This window comes from Camelina sativa, chromosome 20 (assembly GCF_030686135.1).
Source record: "Camelina sativa cultivar CO46 ecotype springtype chromosome 20, ASM3068613v1".
NCBI classification, from domain to species: Eukaryota; Viridiplantae; Streptophyta; class Magnoliopsida; order Brassicales; family Brassicaceae; genus Camelina; species Camelina sativa.
The window spans coordinates 2,593,606-2,610,353 of record NC_141899.1 but is presented as its reverse complement, the minus strand read 5'-3'; the positions used below and the strand labels follow the sequence as shown (position 1 = coordinate 2,610,353).

General features: G+C 33.0%; 4 protein-coding genes across 5 annotated transcripts; 2 read left to right on the top strand and 2 right to left on the bottom strand.

Moving 5' to 3' along the window:
- Nucleotides 1-5: 5 nt before the first annotated feature.
- On the bottom strand, nt 6-1,791 carry LOC147918412 (myb family transcription factor PHL5-like). Its single transcript, XM_087505438.1, has 6 exons — nt 1,545-1,791; nt 1,087-1,231; nt 911-987; nt 767-806; nt 549-652; nt 6-204 (listed from the first exon to the last, which is right to left on the bottom strand). The coding sequence occupies exons 1-6, from the start codon at nt 1,719-1,721 to the stop codon at nt 115-117; spliced, it is 633 nt and encodes a 210-aa protein (XP_087361564.1). The 5' UTR covers nt 1,722-1,791; the 3' UTR covers nt 6-114.
- A 1,089-nt stretch (nt 1,792-2,880) lies between these two features.
- LOC104768884 (myb family transcription factor PHL5-like) lies at nt 2,881-5,872 on the bottom strand. Its single transcript, XM_010492960.2, has 7 exons — nt 5,102-5,872; nt 4,775-4,997; nt 4,269-4,345; nt 4,148-4,187; nt 3,958-4,012; nt 3,680-3,749; nt 2,881-3,517 (listed from the first exon to the last, which is right to left on the bottom strand). Exons 1-7 carry the CDS (start codon nt 5,525-5,527, stop codon nt 3,275-3,277), a joined length of 1,134 nt encoding a protein of 377 aa, XP_010491262.2. The 5' UTR covers nt 5,528-5,872; the 3' UTR covers nt 2,881-3,274.
- A 3,803-nt stretch (nt 5,873-9,675) lies between these two features.
- Nucleotides 9,676-10,831, top strand: LOC104768883 (uncharacterized). Its single transcript, XM_010492959.3, has one exon. It carries the CDS (start codon nt 10,054-10,056, stop codon nt 10,699-10,701), a length of 648 nt encoding a protein of 215 aa, XP_010491261.1. The 5' UTR covers nt 9,676-10,053; the 3' UTR covers nt 10,702-10,831.
- A 429-nt stretch (nt 10,832-11,260) lies between these two features.
- On the top strand, nt 11,261-14,803 carry LOC104768882 (protein EMSY-LIKE 2). 2 transcript variants are annotated; one of them, XM_010492957.3, is made up of 11 exons: nt 11,261-11,612; nt 11,744-11,792; nt 11,981-12,138; nt 12,239-12,348; nt 12,442-12,532; nt 12,642-12,800; nt 13,436-13,504; nt 13,714-13,941; nt 14,019-14,087; nt 14,181-14,244; nt 14,492-14,803. In XM_010492957.3, exons 3-11 carry the CDS (start codon nt 12,031-12,033, stop codon nt 14,533-14,535), a joined length of 942 nt encoding a protein of 313 aa, XP_010491259.1. In that variant the 5' UTR covers nt 11,261-11,612; nt 11,744-11,792; nt 11,981-12,030; the 3' UTR covers nt 14,536-14,803. The 2 variants fall into 2 exon arrangements, with proteins under 2 accessions (XP_010491259.1, XP_087361744.1); XM_087505618.1 differs by lacking the exon at nt 11,261-11,612 and having other exon boundaries at nt 11,652-11,792.
- Nucleotides 14,804-16,748: the final 1,945 nt, after the last annotated feature.

Below are 16,748 nucleotides of genomic sequence, written 5' to 3'. Positions count from 1 at the left end.
AAAAATCCCAAAAATTAAATATTTGAAGAGAAACATTTTTTTTGTGTGTACAGACATGCCATTATCTACATCATAACATCAACGTAAAAAATTCAAATCTTAAATTAAGAGATTTTACAAGTTGTTTTTTCGTTTTTGATGTTTAATCATCTCGTGGAGCTGTTTATTTTGTTCTTCGACCAACAAGTATAATTCTCTTTGCATCTGCCAGACAAAAGAAAAACACATACACACATAAACAAGTATATTTTCATATCCGATATTAGCAAAATAAAAATGAAAATAGGAGATTTTTTTTTTTTTTTTGTTAGTCTATGATCTATCTATGAATCTATCAAATTAAGATCAGCACTCACGACCATTCCTCTATCATTTTCGTTTCATGCATACAAAACAGTAAATCACTGTTAATTAACTTTTGGTATACTTCTTCCACCTCGCGATGTTGATTCGAGATAGACAAACGGATATAGCCATATCGCCACATATATTGGAATAGATCTTAGTGTTAAGACTGTTAGTGCCAAGGATGAATTAAGGACAAAAACCTTTAATTGTTCTTGGAGATGTTGTCCTACTTCATCATGCAATCTCATCAACTCTTTGATACTTGAATCCTTCGGATGAATCTCTTTTTCTTTGAGTTTTGTTTCTGCAGATTATATCATTTAATTAAGTCAACAAAATAAAATTACTACAAGAAAACGTATTTGCTTTGGTCAATGAGCGACTTAACAATAATGTATAAAACCTATAGGACTTTTACCTTGTCTGGAATCTTGAACATGTTTCATTGATCGATAATTCTGATTTGCATGAATACAATTTAAAGGAGATTAGGTAAGAATGAAATCATAAGCATAAAAATATATGTCGATCATAATCTAAAATGGAAAAATGATGTGGTAACCTGAAGATGACTCTTGATATGGTAGATCGTTAATTTATGCGTTCTCATAAGCTTTAAGATCTCTTTTGGCGTCGCTTCTACGAGATTAAGAAGGGTAAATCATAATGTTTTCCTTTTTTTTGTTTTCATTAACGAAAGTGACCCACACACATACAAATAGATGAAAGAGATCATACTCATGGGGCCACCTAGGTGATTCACACACTCTACAAACTTGTGGTGAAGATCTATTGTCCAGTTGATCCTTGTTTTAGTGGAAGATGAGCTTGCTAACTCAGAGGCTGCGGATTCACAACCTGGAGAGCTTACTGATGGCTGTTCCTGATGAGACCATGAACTTCGATTATAACTCATTTTTTATCTATACGTACAAATTCATTAGTACCTTCTCTACCATCAACTCATGTATGTAACAACGAAACAATTAAAAATAATAACCTATTTAAGCCCCGACTTGAAGGAAATATGGGTTTAATACCTATAACTACTTTATAACAAGTGTAATTCGAGAAAGGATTCATTCAAGACCCTTGAACTATGTATATGAGCACCAATTAAAGGTAAGATATATAAGTATTTTCCTATTTCCCTTGTGGTGATTAAAATTTAAAACAAAGCAAGAAAAATTGTATACCACTGAAAATTGTGTTTCCACACAGTCCAAAGACTGCTTTGAAAACGTAGTGGCCCGTTTGGTATCGGTTGAAAAAAGTTGGGAGATATCGTAGCATTTGCAGCAATGAATATTATGTTCACTGCAGCTCTTATACGAGGAATCACTATCCGATGCTTGTCTTCTTCCAAACTTCATTCGATCTCAACTTCTTCTTTTTTTTTAAAAATGGTGAAACCCTTTCTGTGTAATACAAAAATCATATAACAACTGTTGGATCCAAGATGTGTTTTGTCTTTATTGGTATTAAGATTTGACTTTTTTTAAACGATTAAAGACACTGCATGTTATGAAGGAAAAATAATAATCTTAAGATGAAGTAAAATAGAATATATAAAGAAGCTTCGCCGCGAAATTATTTACGAGTTAAAATAATTGACAGGACATATAAGATAATATGATTTTATTGAATGACGACATTGTGACACATAAATGGTGAAATTTCCATAACAACATTCTTTCACTTTTGTCCATGCATGTGTTCAGTCACTTCCTCATAAAATACATAAAAAAGCACCTTCAATTTTCATTAAATAATCTAGCATAAGTAGCCTTACAAGGTTTTTGTTTTTGATGTTGTATGATTCAAATGAATTTTTTTATAAAAAGAAATCTAACATAAGTAGCCCATTAGCTTAAATTTATAATTAGTGGACATGGTTTGAACTTTGAACAAAAAAGTAAATGAGTTTGGGCTTTAACCAGACCAGCCCAACCTAGTTGTAACTTAACGAGAACCGAATCAATTTAGTCATAAACCGACGAGATGACCGACCGACCGGGTATTGATGAATTTTCTGACAAACCAACAAATTTATTGATCGCGAAAAACGAAAGAAGAGAAACGTCTCGATCTTTGTCTTCCAAGTAGAACCCTATTCTGAGCCGAATTCAAGTTTAGATTCAAATACCCATCATCAGGTCCATTATACTTAAGAGATTATTAACCAACACAATAAGGAAATCGAACGAACCATTCAATTGGGACATTAAACCGCTTATACCAACTCAATCAAAGGGGTGGTCAAAACAGTTTGATGTGACGTTGGTGCCGAGGGCTAAATGAAAATCACGAAATCACTTCACAATCGGTGACCAAATCGAATATCACTTTTTTGGTATCCAGATCCAACCTAATTCATTTCATATACTCGCGTCTCTATACGTACGTGTATGATCATTTGACTGACTCACTCATCACTTCCATGCAAAAGTTTTTTATACCGTACCTTAATTTTGAAAAAGCATACTATTAGAGAGTTACAGGCCGATTACTTTTTCGTAAACATCACCAAACTTTCAGAGAAGAAGACAAATATATATAAAGAAACTGAATATTCAAAGTAGAAATGACTAAGAAAGCAAAAGGAGAAAAAGGTGGGGTTCCTCGTGCACAATTTTTAAAAAGTAGCGTTACTAATTTAAGAAGCCATCTCTCTTCGTGTGAGTTTTTAACACAAAATATAGTTAATTAAGAATAATCTCACACATCTATTACTCTATTGACTAATGAGACCCCATCACACACCACTTGCACACATTTAGTACCTGATTCTGTTCCCAAGTGTTAGTGTGTGTAGCACTTTGGACATTCTCTTGTCGCGACTCTTATGACTTTATACCATTTTGAATAGAGTAGAAACATGCTTTTAGGCCCTTTTCTATGTAGCCAATATCTCTCAATTTTTTTTTCAACTAATCTTTGACTGGAGTTGATTGTCTCCATAACTTGTTAGCATCAGGGCTTCAGTGTCGTCGTCTTGTACCAAGAAAGGTGGCGGAGGATCAGGAGTGTGATCGGAAGCGGGAAGAGACAATGATGCTTCAGCTTCGGGTGTCTTCATAAGACTCTCTTTTGTTTTTTGTTGTTGTTCCATCATTATTTTCAACTGTTTCCCTTGTTCTTCGATTCTTAGTTGTAGGTTTCGTTGAATCTAAAGAATGAAACGTACATGAATCAAGATGAGAGTGTGGTATTAAAGAAAAAGTATCTACGTAGATAATTATCAGAAAATAGTTCCATAAAACAATAAAAAGAGTCTTATCTATATCCAAAATAGTAAGATGTATATATATAGTTACAATGTGTAACTTACCTCTAGTTGTTCATGAAGATGCCTCTGAACATCTAGTTGAAGCTGGAGTGCCTCTTTAATCTGTACTCCACTGTCTCCACAACATTATTAAAAAAAAAAAATCATTAACAAGTCATAATTTATTATTTTCGAATAAGGTTAATCGTATCGTGTTGCTATTGCTACGCTAAGCCATTTGGTCATTAACTTTTGGATTTTTGTGGAGGAAAAATATATAGGAGGCTAATTAGTAATAAAGAAAATATTACTTTTGGCACAAGAAAAAAAGAGAAACGTACGTTTTTGTGTCAAGCTGAGACAGCTCTTTACCACAAGCTCTCTTCTCAAATTTGCCTGCAACATAAAACTCTTTACTTCACACAAAAAAAAAATAACATAAAACTCTTTCGATTTGTATTATTCCAAATTATCAGTTTATTTTTATCCCCAAAGAAATAGAAAAAATAGTGCAGAAATTAATTAGTGTACCTTCTAGAGACTCAGGCATGTATTTAGCAATCCTATACTTCTGAAATTTAAAAGGCAAAAACAATTTAATAAAAAAAAATTGGAAAAAGGGAGATGTATAGAAGAAGTAACCGTAATTAACCTGTAAATGGCTTTTAACATGAAATATTGTGAGTCCATCAGAATCCATCAGCTTCAATATCGCCTTGGGCGTTGCCTCTGCATAGTTTTCCACCACTTACACATTTTAGCGACCCACCAAAGAAACAAGGACACTTTTATCCTTGAAACGATTATGAAATACTTCTATTGAAAGATGTATACATTTTATCCAAATAATTAATGCAACAAAAGGAGACACTTTTTAATCCACATGCACATAGTGTTATATACTTCTATATGTGAGCGTTATAACTTCATTTTGATATCTATCCATCCTATGGCTATACATGTTCATGATTCATATGCATGTCAAATATAACTTCTATTGGCTAACCAAGAGAAGTTCTAGGTTTTAGTAACTTCATCAGACCGAAGACTAAAGCAAGTTAAAATGGTCCCCCTCTTGTAGCATATGCACTAGCTAATATGACTTTATGCTAAACAAAAGCGACTATCTCAATCAAATTAAATGGTTGTGAGACTTACTATCAGCACCACCAAGGCGATTAACGCACTCTACAAACTTCTCATGAAGATCTTGAGTCCATCTTATTCGTGTCTTGTTCACACAGTTAGGAGCCACCGACCCTCCATGGCTTGAGAATGAAGTATGAGAAGGAAATTTTGGATGAATTTGTTTAGATTGATGCGATGATGAGAAATTAAGATGTGTTACATTAGAATTACTATAGGTCCTCCTGCATAGTTCCTGTGTGGAGAACATTTTAAACCATCAAGTAGGATCATCATTGTTAAAAATATATATCTAAGAAAAAAAGAAAAAAATAAATAAAGGGCTTTTTTTGAGCATACTTGTGGATCTTGACTTGCTTCAAAAGAAAGCGAGTATGAGGCTGATGAAGCATTTGCTGCAGCAAAATCGTTCGCGCATGATCTTTGATATAATGGCTTTATATATTGATCCGGAAGAGGCAGCATAGGAACCATCGATATGGTTTGGTCTAATGATGATGTATGATCCGAAGATTGATGATGGTACGGATGAAACGAGGAAGGGTAGGGCTTCGAAGATGAACATTGTAAGGGGAAAGATTGATTGGCCGAGCAATCGTATGGAGGAAAACCCGAGAAGGTTTCGGTAGTCCATGGAGATGATGGTTGATTGTATTGAATCATGTTATTCAAGTTTTGCAAATTAAACGGCTGAGGCGGTTGCGGCTGTGACTGTAGCTGGCTTCCTTGTGAAGCGTTTGAGAATTCAAAGTTGATATTATCCATCAAAGAAGAAACAAGAGAGACACAATTAGCCAGTTTTGCATCAGAAACATATGATCTTGTTGTACGTTCAATGATATATTGAACGGACGGAAAATAAAAAGTTATAAGTTGAATGAAAAAAATAAAAGGATTTGATTGAACAAAAAAATTAAAATCGGTAGAATACCAATCGTTATGAAATCTAAAGGGTTTTGGTTTTTGGGTTTTCAGGAATCTCTCTACATTCTCCAAAGTCTTCAGGTGCAAGAGGGATGAGTATTGATATAAGGCCAACGCCTTTTCTTTTGATTATTCTCAAAATGGATAGGAGTGCGCAATTTTTAATTATCCAATGGCCATAATTGCAAAAGTCCAAAATTCTTATTTCAATAATAAATACTATTTTAAGTAGTTAGATTAATTAAACTTCCACTTGCATAGACCTTGTCGTTATTCTTCTTCATTTGTAGAAACATCAGAAAAGAGTTCTTCACAATTATAGTAAGATCGCACGGAAATCGATTATAGTACCATTAATACATTTTAAAACCCTAACAGATCCTGTTCAACCATGCATACATGTATAGTATTATCATTTGATCTGAATATGTATGTATTTATATATATATATGATGTATATATGATCTAACGTAAATGGTATGATCAACAGAATTAATTCAAAGTAAGGATCCACTTGATAAGATAAAGCCGTATATGTATTAAAAAGTTGTAAACTTGTAATTAGTAAACGATATCAGAATAGTTCAAAGCGTATAAAAATAACAGTAGAGAAACCTAGAGGTACAACAAATTGAAAATAACACTTTTAATTATTATTTTTAATATCGTTTTTATGATCGCTAATTGTTAAAACGGTATACTTCATATAGCAATGGTACATGATTATCAATCCAAAGCTAGATGGTTGACCAACTCACCCTATATAAACAATTTTGTTATAGTTTTGGAAATCTTTTTTTTGTTTGCTTCTTTTGATAAGAAGTTAAGATTATAACACAACCACATTACAGATTATGATAAAAGAATATTACTGATCCTGTAACAATTATACGAAATCATCTATAACTCTCCAATCAAAACGAACTTGCGTTTGTCAAAATTAAAAGGTTGATTGGGTTTCAGATACACTTGAACCACTGAATATAAAAAACAATATTTTAAATATATATATCTCAATGACCAATCAAATTTTGTAGAAACTATATTCTGTTCTACCCAAGATATGGGAGAATATATTTTACATGAGCATTTTTCCATAATAATGTAAATTATAATGAGGATTCTCGCATAAATTTCATACGTTTTTTTAACGCCCATGAGTTTGGTAGTCTAAAAAGACATATCGAATTATTCTGGATAGGATGCATAAAAATAGCTTTCCATCTTACAAAAAAAATAAAAGTTTTGTTTGGCCCAATGCAACTTCGTTATCATCTTCTCAGTTTTGGCTGAATTGTTCATTATTGTTGACATTATATTATTTATAATTTGAGCCAGTTAGATTTTTGTATTCTTAAAAAATAAAATTAAAAAATTCATTGAAGAGATTCAAATTCCACTTCAAAAAGTTTGCTTAGAGGCAAACCACATTCCGCACCCAAAAAATTAATTAAAAAACTGTATAATAGGTAAGACCACACAAATATAGAGGCAGTATCGAATTCCATCCCATACTCTACATTAACTAAGTCTTTTTACTTAAAAGTAGTTCATTAAGAAAACATCTAATATATATCGTTCCTATTGTTTGTACATCTTGCAACATACTAGCATTAGCATTAGTTTTCTTATATGATACTAAGTATTCGTGATTGGTGTTTAATTTCCCATGAACCGTTTTATCAGATGAAGACGTTGTCGTTAACAAAGATATCTCTATGACTACAAGAAAAATCCGAAGCTATACCAACAAATTTGACATGATACATAACGTCTCAATTTTTCTTTTAACAACAAAGCAAAATATTATATTTAAGCTAGAAACTGACGTTTCTTATAAAGAAAAACTAATTCGAAGTTGAAAAAGCTTGTGTGAGAAAATATAAAACTTCGTGTTTGTGTGTTTTTAACGCCTCGACTTAAGTTGAAAGATTTATATGAATTTCACTATAATTTTAATAATGATCTGTAACTGTGAAATGCCTTGCAATGAAACAATTAATACGTTAGTACTCTTTGTATATAGGTTCAACATAGGGATCTATAATTCTTGTCACGTTCGTAGATTTTACGAGGAGTTGATATATTCTCTCTTGTTGTAAAAATTGCTTTAGATGGTTTATTTCTTTCTTTTAAATAAGTTCGAAGTCGTTGCCCCAAACAAAAAAAAAAAAAAAGGACAAAAAGTTTGGTAATTGAAAATAACACAACACAAGGTGGACCTCTAATTAAAATGATTCAAATTAAACAAATGGAAAGCCACAGTGGAACAACTGTAAGATTCCCCCCTACGTGTTAAAATATTGCCCAATACTCTTCTTACAAGTTGCACTTCCCACTTTTGTTTTTAAAAATTACATTTCTTCAGACAGGTCTTTCATTTTTTTTTTTTACTTTGTATATTTCTTTAATTTCGTTTTATAATAATAGACTTTATATTCGTCTTCGCCAGTCACAAATGTCCCCCCTGACGCGTGTCATCGTGTCAAATATAGGATTGTTTAAAACTCTGTATTTTTTGTTTGTTTAAAATAATGTTCGACATCGAGGTGAAATTTATTTATTTGCGTAAACTATTCCCTTGTTGATAATTTTTATAAATTTTGTTCTGATAGGCAGAGACAAATTGGGGTAGACTTTGTTATAAGGGCAATATTTGAAGAAACTTGACCTTAATTTAAAGTTTCTTCTATATCTCTATGTTATACATTTGAAGTTCCCCAAAAGAAATCTGTTAAACAAAAGAATTAAGATCTGCAGCCGGAATTTATAATAACCTTTTTTAACATTACGCTCCGAATCACCCACATATGAACAAACCGTGTCATAGATCTCGATTTCTTTTGTTTACATATACTCAAAAATTGACTCCGTCTAGCTAGGTTAAAAAAAATTATGAGCATCATAGCTACTATTTTTAATAGTTTCTGTTTATATCAGCAACATACAGATGTATGAAAATTAAAATTCAGGTGTGACATAGCCAATGATATTAACGTAAACCTTTTATATTACATGTACATGATGTTACTTCACACCATATAATTTTATGAGCATATCTTGCTGTGTACTTAGTTCAGACTCAAGGCCCTAGAGAGGAGCCGAATTGATCCTTTACTTTTGATGGGCTCAAAAGATACAAATTAAGCCCATATTAAAAGAGGTTTTGTCTTCACCGTTGGTTTGTGACAAAAAGTCTCCATGATTGCGACTCTGCGAGGACTCGCTGGATGGATACTAGTTCCTTTTTGTTCTCTGACTATCAAAAGTCGTGTCACCGCAAAACGTACATATCGTAGTTACCTTTTTTCCCATAAAACGCAGTTGAAGTGCTTTCTATCTAGTCTAGTCAGATGTTCTCCGCTTCCGCTTTGTTAGGGGACATGGTGCATACAAATTTCGTTATGTAGAATTCTCAAACTTTGGCAAAATACACAATGTAATATATAATTCTAAGTTTATATATCATGTGTCGTTATACACTTATACTGTATATTAGGTCTTCAATTCAAATGATTATATAGGTACAGCTAATTGGAATTGACGTTGGTTTTTGATATCTAGTCAAAATAAATATAACTAACCCATTTAAATTGGGGTTCAAACTTCAAAGGGTCTGCCAAAAGTAGTCGAAATTTAACATCTAAAACCACAAAAAAAAAAAAAAAAAAGTTTATTTACTAACCTTAATTTAAAATAAGGAATTTACATAGTTTGAAATATAGGAAGCGGGGTTTTGTGGAATATATTTGTTTTTTTTTCTAGGAAGTGGATCATATGGGGATCCTAGGGATTTGTTTTTGGACATAAAAGTGTTCTACAATATTCATGTGGTCTAAGATTCGTCAATCGTCATCCACCTTTATTTACTCGTTTGAATCAAATAGTAAACCAGTCAGGTTTCGTTACTCGATATTACAGACTAATTAGTGTTAAACTTTTGGTTATCCACTTAACCTCGATTATACACCTTAGCTCAGGAGTGGCAGAATAAAAATTAGCAAAGATGTGAAAATTGTTGTTGAAATAAAGACAGTACAGAAGCAAGGATCAGTGTCAGTGTCAGACGATAGTAATATTAGTTACTTGAATCTAAAGTCACTTCTACTCTCTTTCACATCTGAGACGATGTTCCTAATATTCGGCAAACATGTCAGATTAAGTGGGCTCACACTATCCCGACCAGACCACAATTAAAATCTCCAAAGTAGACTAGAGTGGCATCCCTTTAAATAGTCCTAAAGTAGCAGGGTCTTTAAGTAATTCCACATGCTTTCATAACCTTTAGTACAACTACAATTCAACTAAAGAGTATTGAAGCCCTTTGGTAACCAAAGATTTTCTAACGAGAAAGAGTGTGAGAGAGAATGGCACTGCCACTCAAATCAACATCTTATATGTCTTCTTCTCAATGTTCATCTTCATCTTCACCAACCTCAACCTCCATGAAACTCAAATCCCTAATCCAAACTCTCATCTTTTCTCATGTTTGTCGACTAATCCGTGAAATCTCTAGAGCTTCATCCATTCTTGCTAGAGTCTTGAAGAAGAAGCAATACAATCTCTTGTCAGTGTCTTCTTTACTCTATCCAAAAAGAGCCTCTAAGAAACAAAAGGGAAATATTTTGTTTGGCTCCTTTAGACTTCACTACAACTTTTGCTCCTCTCACGTAGTTCCCGTCTCTGCGCCAGTACGTCTCCCTGAGGAGCTATACTTAGCTCATCTCCAATACGACTCTACTTGGGAGTCAAAGTATTCGACTGAATCAATGGATGTCGGCGATGATTATGATGATGATGATGATGATGTTCAAGAACCATCTCAGCTTACTAGCTATCTAAGACAGCTAGAAGATAAGGTTAAAGACAACAAAGAAGAAGGAAAAGAGATGATGATGATGAATGAGATTGATAAATTGGCTGATATGTTTATAGCAAATTGTCATGAGAAGTTCATGTTGGAGAAGGTTGATTCATATAGGAGATCCCACGATATGCTGAACAGAAGCAGTTGATAATGATGATGATGATGGGGGCCATTCGTTTCTTTCATTTCTTTTTAATTAATGTAATTTTCACTTTTTCTTTCTTTTGAATTTCTTAACATGATTTGAGTCTTCTATAAAAATGTGTATTGGAAGCTAAGAGGATGGATTGTGTGGTGTTTGTTGTGTTTACAGTCTGATGATGACGGTGGTTGGTTTATAACTAGAATTAATAGACAGTCCAAAAAGGAAAAGTGAGGATGAGAATGGAATGGATTTTTGTATAACTTTGGCTTTGGGTGGTTTGAGTTCTTTTGTTAGTATCTTCTGATATTGTTGTTTTCTTTTGTTCTCTACTTAATTATCTAACTTTTCTATGGAGACAGTTTAACATACAATAAGCAATTTATACGGTTGTAAATGATTATCAATTTTAGATGTGAGTCTAATAATTTTTATAAAGATGGATTTGCACCAAATTTTTTTTATCAATTGAGGTTCATATGATCTCTCATGTGTAGACCAACCATTCACTTTACATCAAAATGAAACTACCCCTTTTCTTCAAAGTTCAAACCAGTTGACGTCCAATTGACATGTAGACACAATTAGATCACAAATGATATGACATATAGTATATGTTAAGAGATCCTTTTAACTATAAACTATTTGGGCCAAACAGGCCAATATTATCATACAAATAGGCCCAAATAAAAGAAACGAAACAAAACGCGTCGTCTTGTCATTAGAAGAAGAGCTTCCAAAGAGTTCCGACCAAACTAAGGTTTCTCTCTCCTCCAACTTGGGAACTTCCCCGGTCTCTCTCTCTCTCTCTCTTTATCGCACGCTCTGGTGCTCCGCCAGCTAAAGAAACACTAACTACACTTGCGCTTTCTAAAGATCAATCTCTGTCGCTCCCTATAGCCAAAAACAAAGAAAAGGTTGTGTCTTTTTGTCAATTTCTCGAATTCCCAACGAATTTATCCGTTCATTACTCGCACAGTCGGATCTCATCTACCCTTTATTGCGTCTCTCCGTTGGGATTTCAATCTTTTCCTCTTCGATTAACTAGGGTTTCTGTGTAAAGATTTCGCTTTTACGGAAGGATTCTGAATACGGCGGTATGTTTTATCTCCTCTGTTTTCGTAATTTGAAGACATTATGCTTTTGTTCATTAAGAGATCCAACAGTTTTAGGGTTTGATTCAAAATTTTCTCTTTGTTAGGGTTTTAAGAATTTTAATGTTTTGCACTAACTCCAGTGAGTCTATACATTTTCTGATTGAATTTATCTGAATTTTAAATTTCAGAAGAAGGTTTGAAGAAAAAGGGGGTAGTTTCATTTGGATGTAAAAAGTGTATGGTAGGTCTTCACATTGATATGGAAGCGCAGATTCATATACTTGAGCAGGAAGCTTATTATGCTGTCTTAAGGGCTTTGAAAGCTCAGGCTGATACTCTCTCTTGGGTAAAAAGTCCTTTTTCTTCCTTTTGTCTTGAAAAAAGGTTATTATTATTAAACTCTACTGTCATATTGAACGGCTTGTTATGATCTCCAATTTCTTTAGGAGAAAGCAAGCATGATGACAAGTCTACGTAAAGAATTGAGGGTATCTGATGATGAACACCGAGAGATGTTGAACAATGTCCAAAATGACGATATTATCGAAAGAATTAAGTAAGAATTCTGATCATTTGTTTTGTTGACAGTAAAGCTAATGTTAACATGAGATTCTGTTGTATCTTGTACTTAAATATGATGTTATGACAGTGATTCGAGAAAGGGAAATAAACAGTCCCTCGCTGTTGTTCCTAGTCCGACTTTTTCAGCTTCTCGGAAGAAACAGAAGACGTTCCAATCCGTAAGACTTCTTGTTTTAATCTTTCCTCATAGAATAAGTCAGGGGATATCTGTATTTGCATATAGTTTTGTGTTATTTACTGACCATATCATTTGTGATACACATGCAGTATCCGTCGATTAGTTCTACTAGGAACAGGGTAATCAATAACCGTGTAGTAGCAGCAAACGAACCTGCTGAAGCTCTTATTGGAAGAAAAGTGTGGACAAAATGGCCTGAAGACAACAGCTTCTATGAAGCAGTAGTTACACAATACAATGCAGATGAGGTAACTTCTTATGGCTGAGACCTTTTTATTTAGATTGAATCAGTAATTCAGAATACATCTAGTCATATGTTCGACAGTATATCTGTATGTGTTTCGAGGTGTCTCCTGTACTTCAAACGTCAAAGTTTTCCATTTTTCAAACTTATCGTTAACTAATTGTGTCCCTTGTTAATAGCTTTTATAATCCGACACCAAGGCCTTTAAGCCTGACCAACATTTACTAGTGTAGAGTTAGTCTGGTGCAAGAGCGTTGCAATTACCCTAGGTGGTTTGTAGTTGATTGTAACTGTGTTTACAGCTCAGCAAATATAGTCGAGTAGCTTAGCTGGAGAGCTAATAGGTTAAAGTAAGTTTAGGTAAGATAAGCTGGAGTGCTTTTTATTGGTCTAGGATCATGGTTTAGGCATTGGTCAAAAAGCTTCTCTAGTTTTCATGGTGAGGTTCTATATAGTCTATAGTGTAGTTCTTGATGAATTGAAGAAAGGAAGTGTTTACTAGTTTGAATCCTATCAGGGTGTATGTGAGTGGTTGAAAAGTATACTATGACTTTGATATATCTGGAAGTTTGGAACAGTCTTTAACATTGAACATAGCTTAAGTATATTGGAACTGATGCTCTCATTGTTTTCTCACAGGGTCGACATGCGTTGGTATATGATATAAACACAGCGAATGAGACATGGGAATGGGTTGATCTTAAGGAGGTAATCATCACGAGTTTTTGATATTATTAGGTATTAAGTTTTTCTTGACAATACTGCCAAGAAAAAGTCTTTTTGGGTAAAGATACATTTGTTTTGGAGGTAGCGTTCATTAGTAAAAATTACGTGGGAAACATTTTCTATAGCGTATCCACCTAGTATGATACCATTTTTCAGCAGAATCTGAAGTAAGTTAGTTTATATAATTACAGATTCCACCGGAAGATATAAAATGGGATGGGGAGGAGAATGGTGTAACTCTAAATGTACGACATGGCGGTGGAACAACCCGTGGGAGTCGAGGAACCTTAGGTCATGGTGGTATAGGGAGAGGTCCAAGAATTCAGCCAAGAAGAGAACATTTAGCAACGGATAACGGTGGTGGGAGGAAGTTTATGGATGAGATTGAATTGTTCAACACAGACTCACTTGTGAAAGAGGTACGTATCTCTCTATCTCTGCATTCTGTTTCTCTTTAGGCTAAATGGCTTGTTGATGTTGAAATCTTTCCCGTTAGGTCGAGAGAGTTTTTGATTCTAACCTTCCTAATCCACATGAGCTTGATAAGGCCAAGAAACTACTCAAGGTGAGAGATATGTATGATAAGAACTTTGTGATGAGATATCGATTGAAAAAGAAACAGTTCAGTGAAACTAAGTGTTGTTATGGGATGATACAGGAACATGAACAGGCACTTATTGCTGCCATTGCAAGGCTTGCGGATGCTTCTGATTACGAAAGCGGTAATAAATACGAACAGAGACCTTTGTTTATTCTATGCTTTATGATGCATCTTCATATCATTTTCCCATCCTGAAAATGTTGTTTTACTCATCCAAATCGCATTGTTGTCAGAACAGTCATATACTTAAAAGATCATTAACAACAACGTAATTTGACAAGCCTGTGGATTGACTCATTATCTGGATCATTGAAAGACCAATAATGTTATTAATTATCATGGTTTTTGTGTGGTTGCTGATGAAACAGATGGAGAAGAACCGTATTCGCATGAGCTTACAATGCTTGGATGACAGTGGGATAAAGAAAGAGATTCACCATCAGCAACCTTAGGAAAAAATGACCTGCAATATTTTTTTTTTGTTTTTCTTTCTGCTTTGCTTTGTCGGATCCCTGAAAAAGATTTTGTTCATCTGATCCACCTTGATGAACATTATTAGTATTCTTCTAAGTTGTGTTTTCAGAATGTATGAAAATAATCCCTAGGAATTTTGTATGTAAAGAGACTATTAGCTATACTTTTTCCATTTTGATAACATATAAGATTTTTTCAGTTGGTAATCAAGTCGCATACTTACTAGTTACTACGTTAAAAAATTCCAGTGAACAATCTTCTTAATTTGATTGCCATGCTCGATCCACCTTACATGTAATCTAAAAATAAGTTGTTGATCACGTATAAGTACGTTCTAGGTTTAACGATCAGTATTTAGGTTAAACTTAAAATGTGAATATCATTAAAATTTTAAACGCGTCAAATTTTTACGTGAATTAGCGATAAATATTGGGATAATTTTGTTTTGGTCTGTTCTTATTTCTTGCAAAAGCAATTAAACTTCAGTCTCATCAAATAACTAATAACTCTATGGTTATTACATCTAGAGGTATTCTAAAATTATTATTAATGCATATAGTTAAATATTGATCGTTAAATTTGTCTAGCAAGCGCAGTCGATCGTACTAGACCGAAAAAAAACTGAATTATTGTATTACCATCCGCAAAACTGATCTGAATCGGCGTAACACGTGGTCTAATCATCAAACTAGTGGTCCACTTGCAGTGCACTTTGTCTGTTGACACTAACTAGATTTTTTCGTTAGTACCCAGGGTTAGGCAGTTAGTACTATTAAAAAAAAGGCAAAAAAGTAAGAGAATAATTATGGGAATAATTATAGTACAACCATGTTTAGCGACTAAAAGATTCAGCGATTCATAAACAGAGCCGTGGTATTACTTTTTGGTCTTTTGTTTTTTTTTTTTTAATTACTGTAAAATAGTTTAAAGGATTTACCTTTTATAAAATAAATAAATTTAAAATGAGAAGATTTTAATTATGGAGAGACAAATAAAAAAATAAAAAAATAAAGGTACACAGACGCGTAAAATTCACACAAAGTTTACGCGTGAATTCTTGACGTTATCTTTGACGTAAATGGTGCATAATCTGCACGTTTCATACAATGAGATTCTGGGTGAATGTCAAGATAAAAACATACAGCTAATAGTCTCTTTACATATAGCTAAGTTTTTACATTAGAATTTTCTATGTAAAAAGACCATTAGCTATATTTTTTCCATTTTGAAAACATAAGATAAATAATTTCATTGACATAAACGTCAAAATAACGTCTAGATTCAGTGCAGAATCTCATTGTGTTTTTCCCAGCCAATGGTGCTGCTCCTAAACATGCTGTTACCACCTTCAAACGTGTACGCACCCAAGCTGTGAATAGAGTAATGAGCTTATTCTCTTGCTTGATCTGAAGCCGTACCAACGGAATGAAAGATGTTTATTTAATTTATAGTGCTAGATTTCATACTAATGGTTTCATCTTTAGAGAATTTAGTTAAATGATATTTTTAAAATTATATATATTTTTTTATATTTCAGTTCTATTTAAATATGATTTCTTTTTGGGATCATTTTTTAGTTTGATTAAATCACAAAGACCAAATTTTTTAGTTTATCATTTTTTAGTTTTCAAAAACCTCAAATCATAAATAAAAGAAAATTTATATTGATCTTTACAAAATTATCTATTAGATCGCAAAACAAAATAGATTTTATAAATAGAATTGATAGAATCTACAAAACAAAATAGACTTTATAAATGGATAATTATATTGATCTTTAAATATTATATTGATCTTTAAATATTATATTGATCTTTATAAATTATTAAAAATGATACATAACCGGAGTACATAATAGAGAATTAGATATGGATCATTTCAACTTTATGAACTTATTGTATGGTGAATATTGTAGAAAAGTATGAAAATAATAACTTTATAAGATGCTAATCTAAAATAGACAATGGAGATACACCTTTTAAAACATAAAAAAAAAAACAATGTACAATATACATATCATACAAACTCTAAAGTTGAAATTTAGAATTAAGCTTTTACAATGATATTTGAATTGATTTTTTTTACCCTATACAAAAAAAAAAAAAAAAAAAAAGATTTGAGAGCATTGCAATTACCATAGGTGGTTTGTAG

What these genes read in the sequence shown, in the direction of transcription:
- LOC104768882 (XM_010492957.3), top strand. Translation starts at nt 12,031, where the DNA reads ATGGTAGGTCTTCACATTGATATGGAAGCGCAGATTCATATACTTGAG. An exon ending in AGGCTGATACTCTCTCTTGG is followed by an intron (nt 12,139 to 12,238) that starts GTAAAAAGTCCT and finishes CAATTTCTTTAG; the next exon opens with GAGAAAGCAAGCATGATGAC. An exon ending in AATGGGTTGATCTTAAGGAG is followed by an intron (nt 13,505 to 13,713) that starts GTAATCATCACG and finishes ATATAATTACAG; the next exon opens with ATTCCACCGGAAGATATAAA.
- LOC104768884 (XM_010492960.2), bottom strand. Translation starts at nt 5,527, where the DNA reads ATGGATAATATCAACTTTGAATTCTCAAACGCTTCACAAGGAAGCCAG. An exon ending in TCGCCTTGGTGGTGCTGATA is followed by an intron (nt 4,346 to 4,774) that starts GTAAGTCTCACA and finishes AAAACTATGCAG; the next exon opens with AGGCAACGCCCAAGGCGATA. An exon ending in ATGTTAAAAGCCATTTACAG is followed by an intron (nt 4,188 to 4,268) that starts GTTAATTACGGT and finishes TTTAAATTTCAG; the next exon opens with AAGTATAGGATTGCTAAATA.
- LOC147918412 (XM_087505438.1), bottom strand. Translation starts at nt 1,721, where the DNA reads ATGAAGTTTGGAAGAAGACAAGCATCGGATAGTGATTCCTCGTATAAG. An exon ending in TCACCTAGGTGGCCCCATGA is followed by an intron (nt 988 to 1,086) that starts GTATGATCTCTT and finishes TTAATCTCGTAG; the next exon opens with AAGCGACGCCAAAAGAGATC. An exon ending in ATATCAAGAGTCATCTTCAG is followed by an intron (nt 807 to 910) that starts GTTACCACATCA and finishes CATGCAAATCAG; the next exon opens with AATTATCGATCAATGAAACA.
- LOC104768883 (XM_010492959.3), top strand. Translation starts at nt 10,054, where the DNA reads ATGGCACTGCCACTCAAATCAACATCTTATATGTCTTCTTCTCAATGT.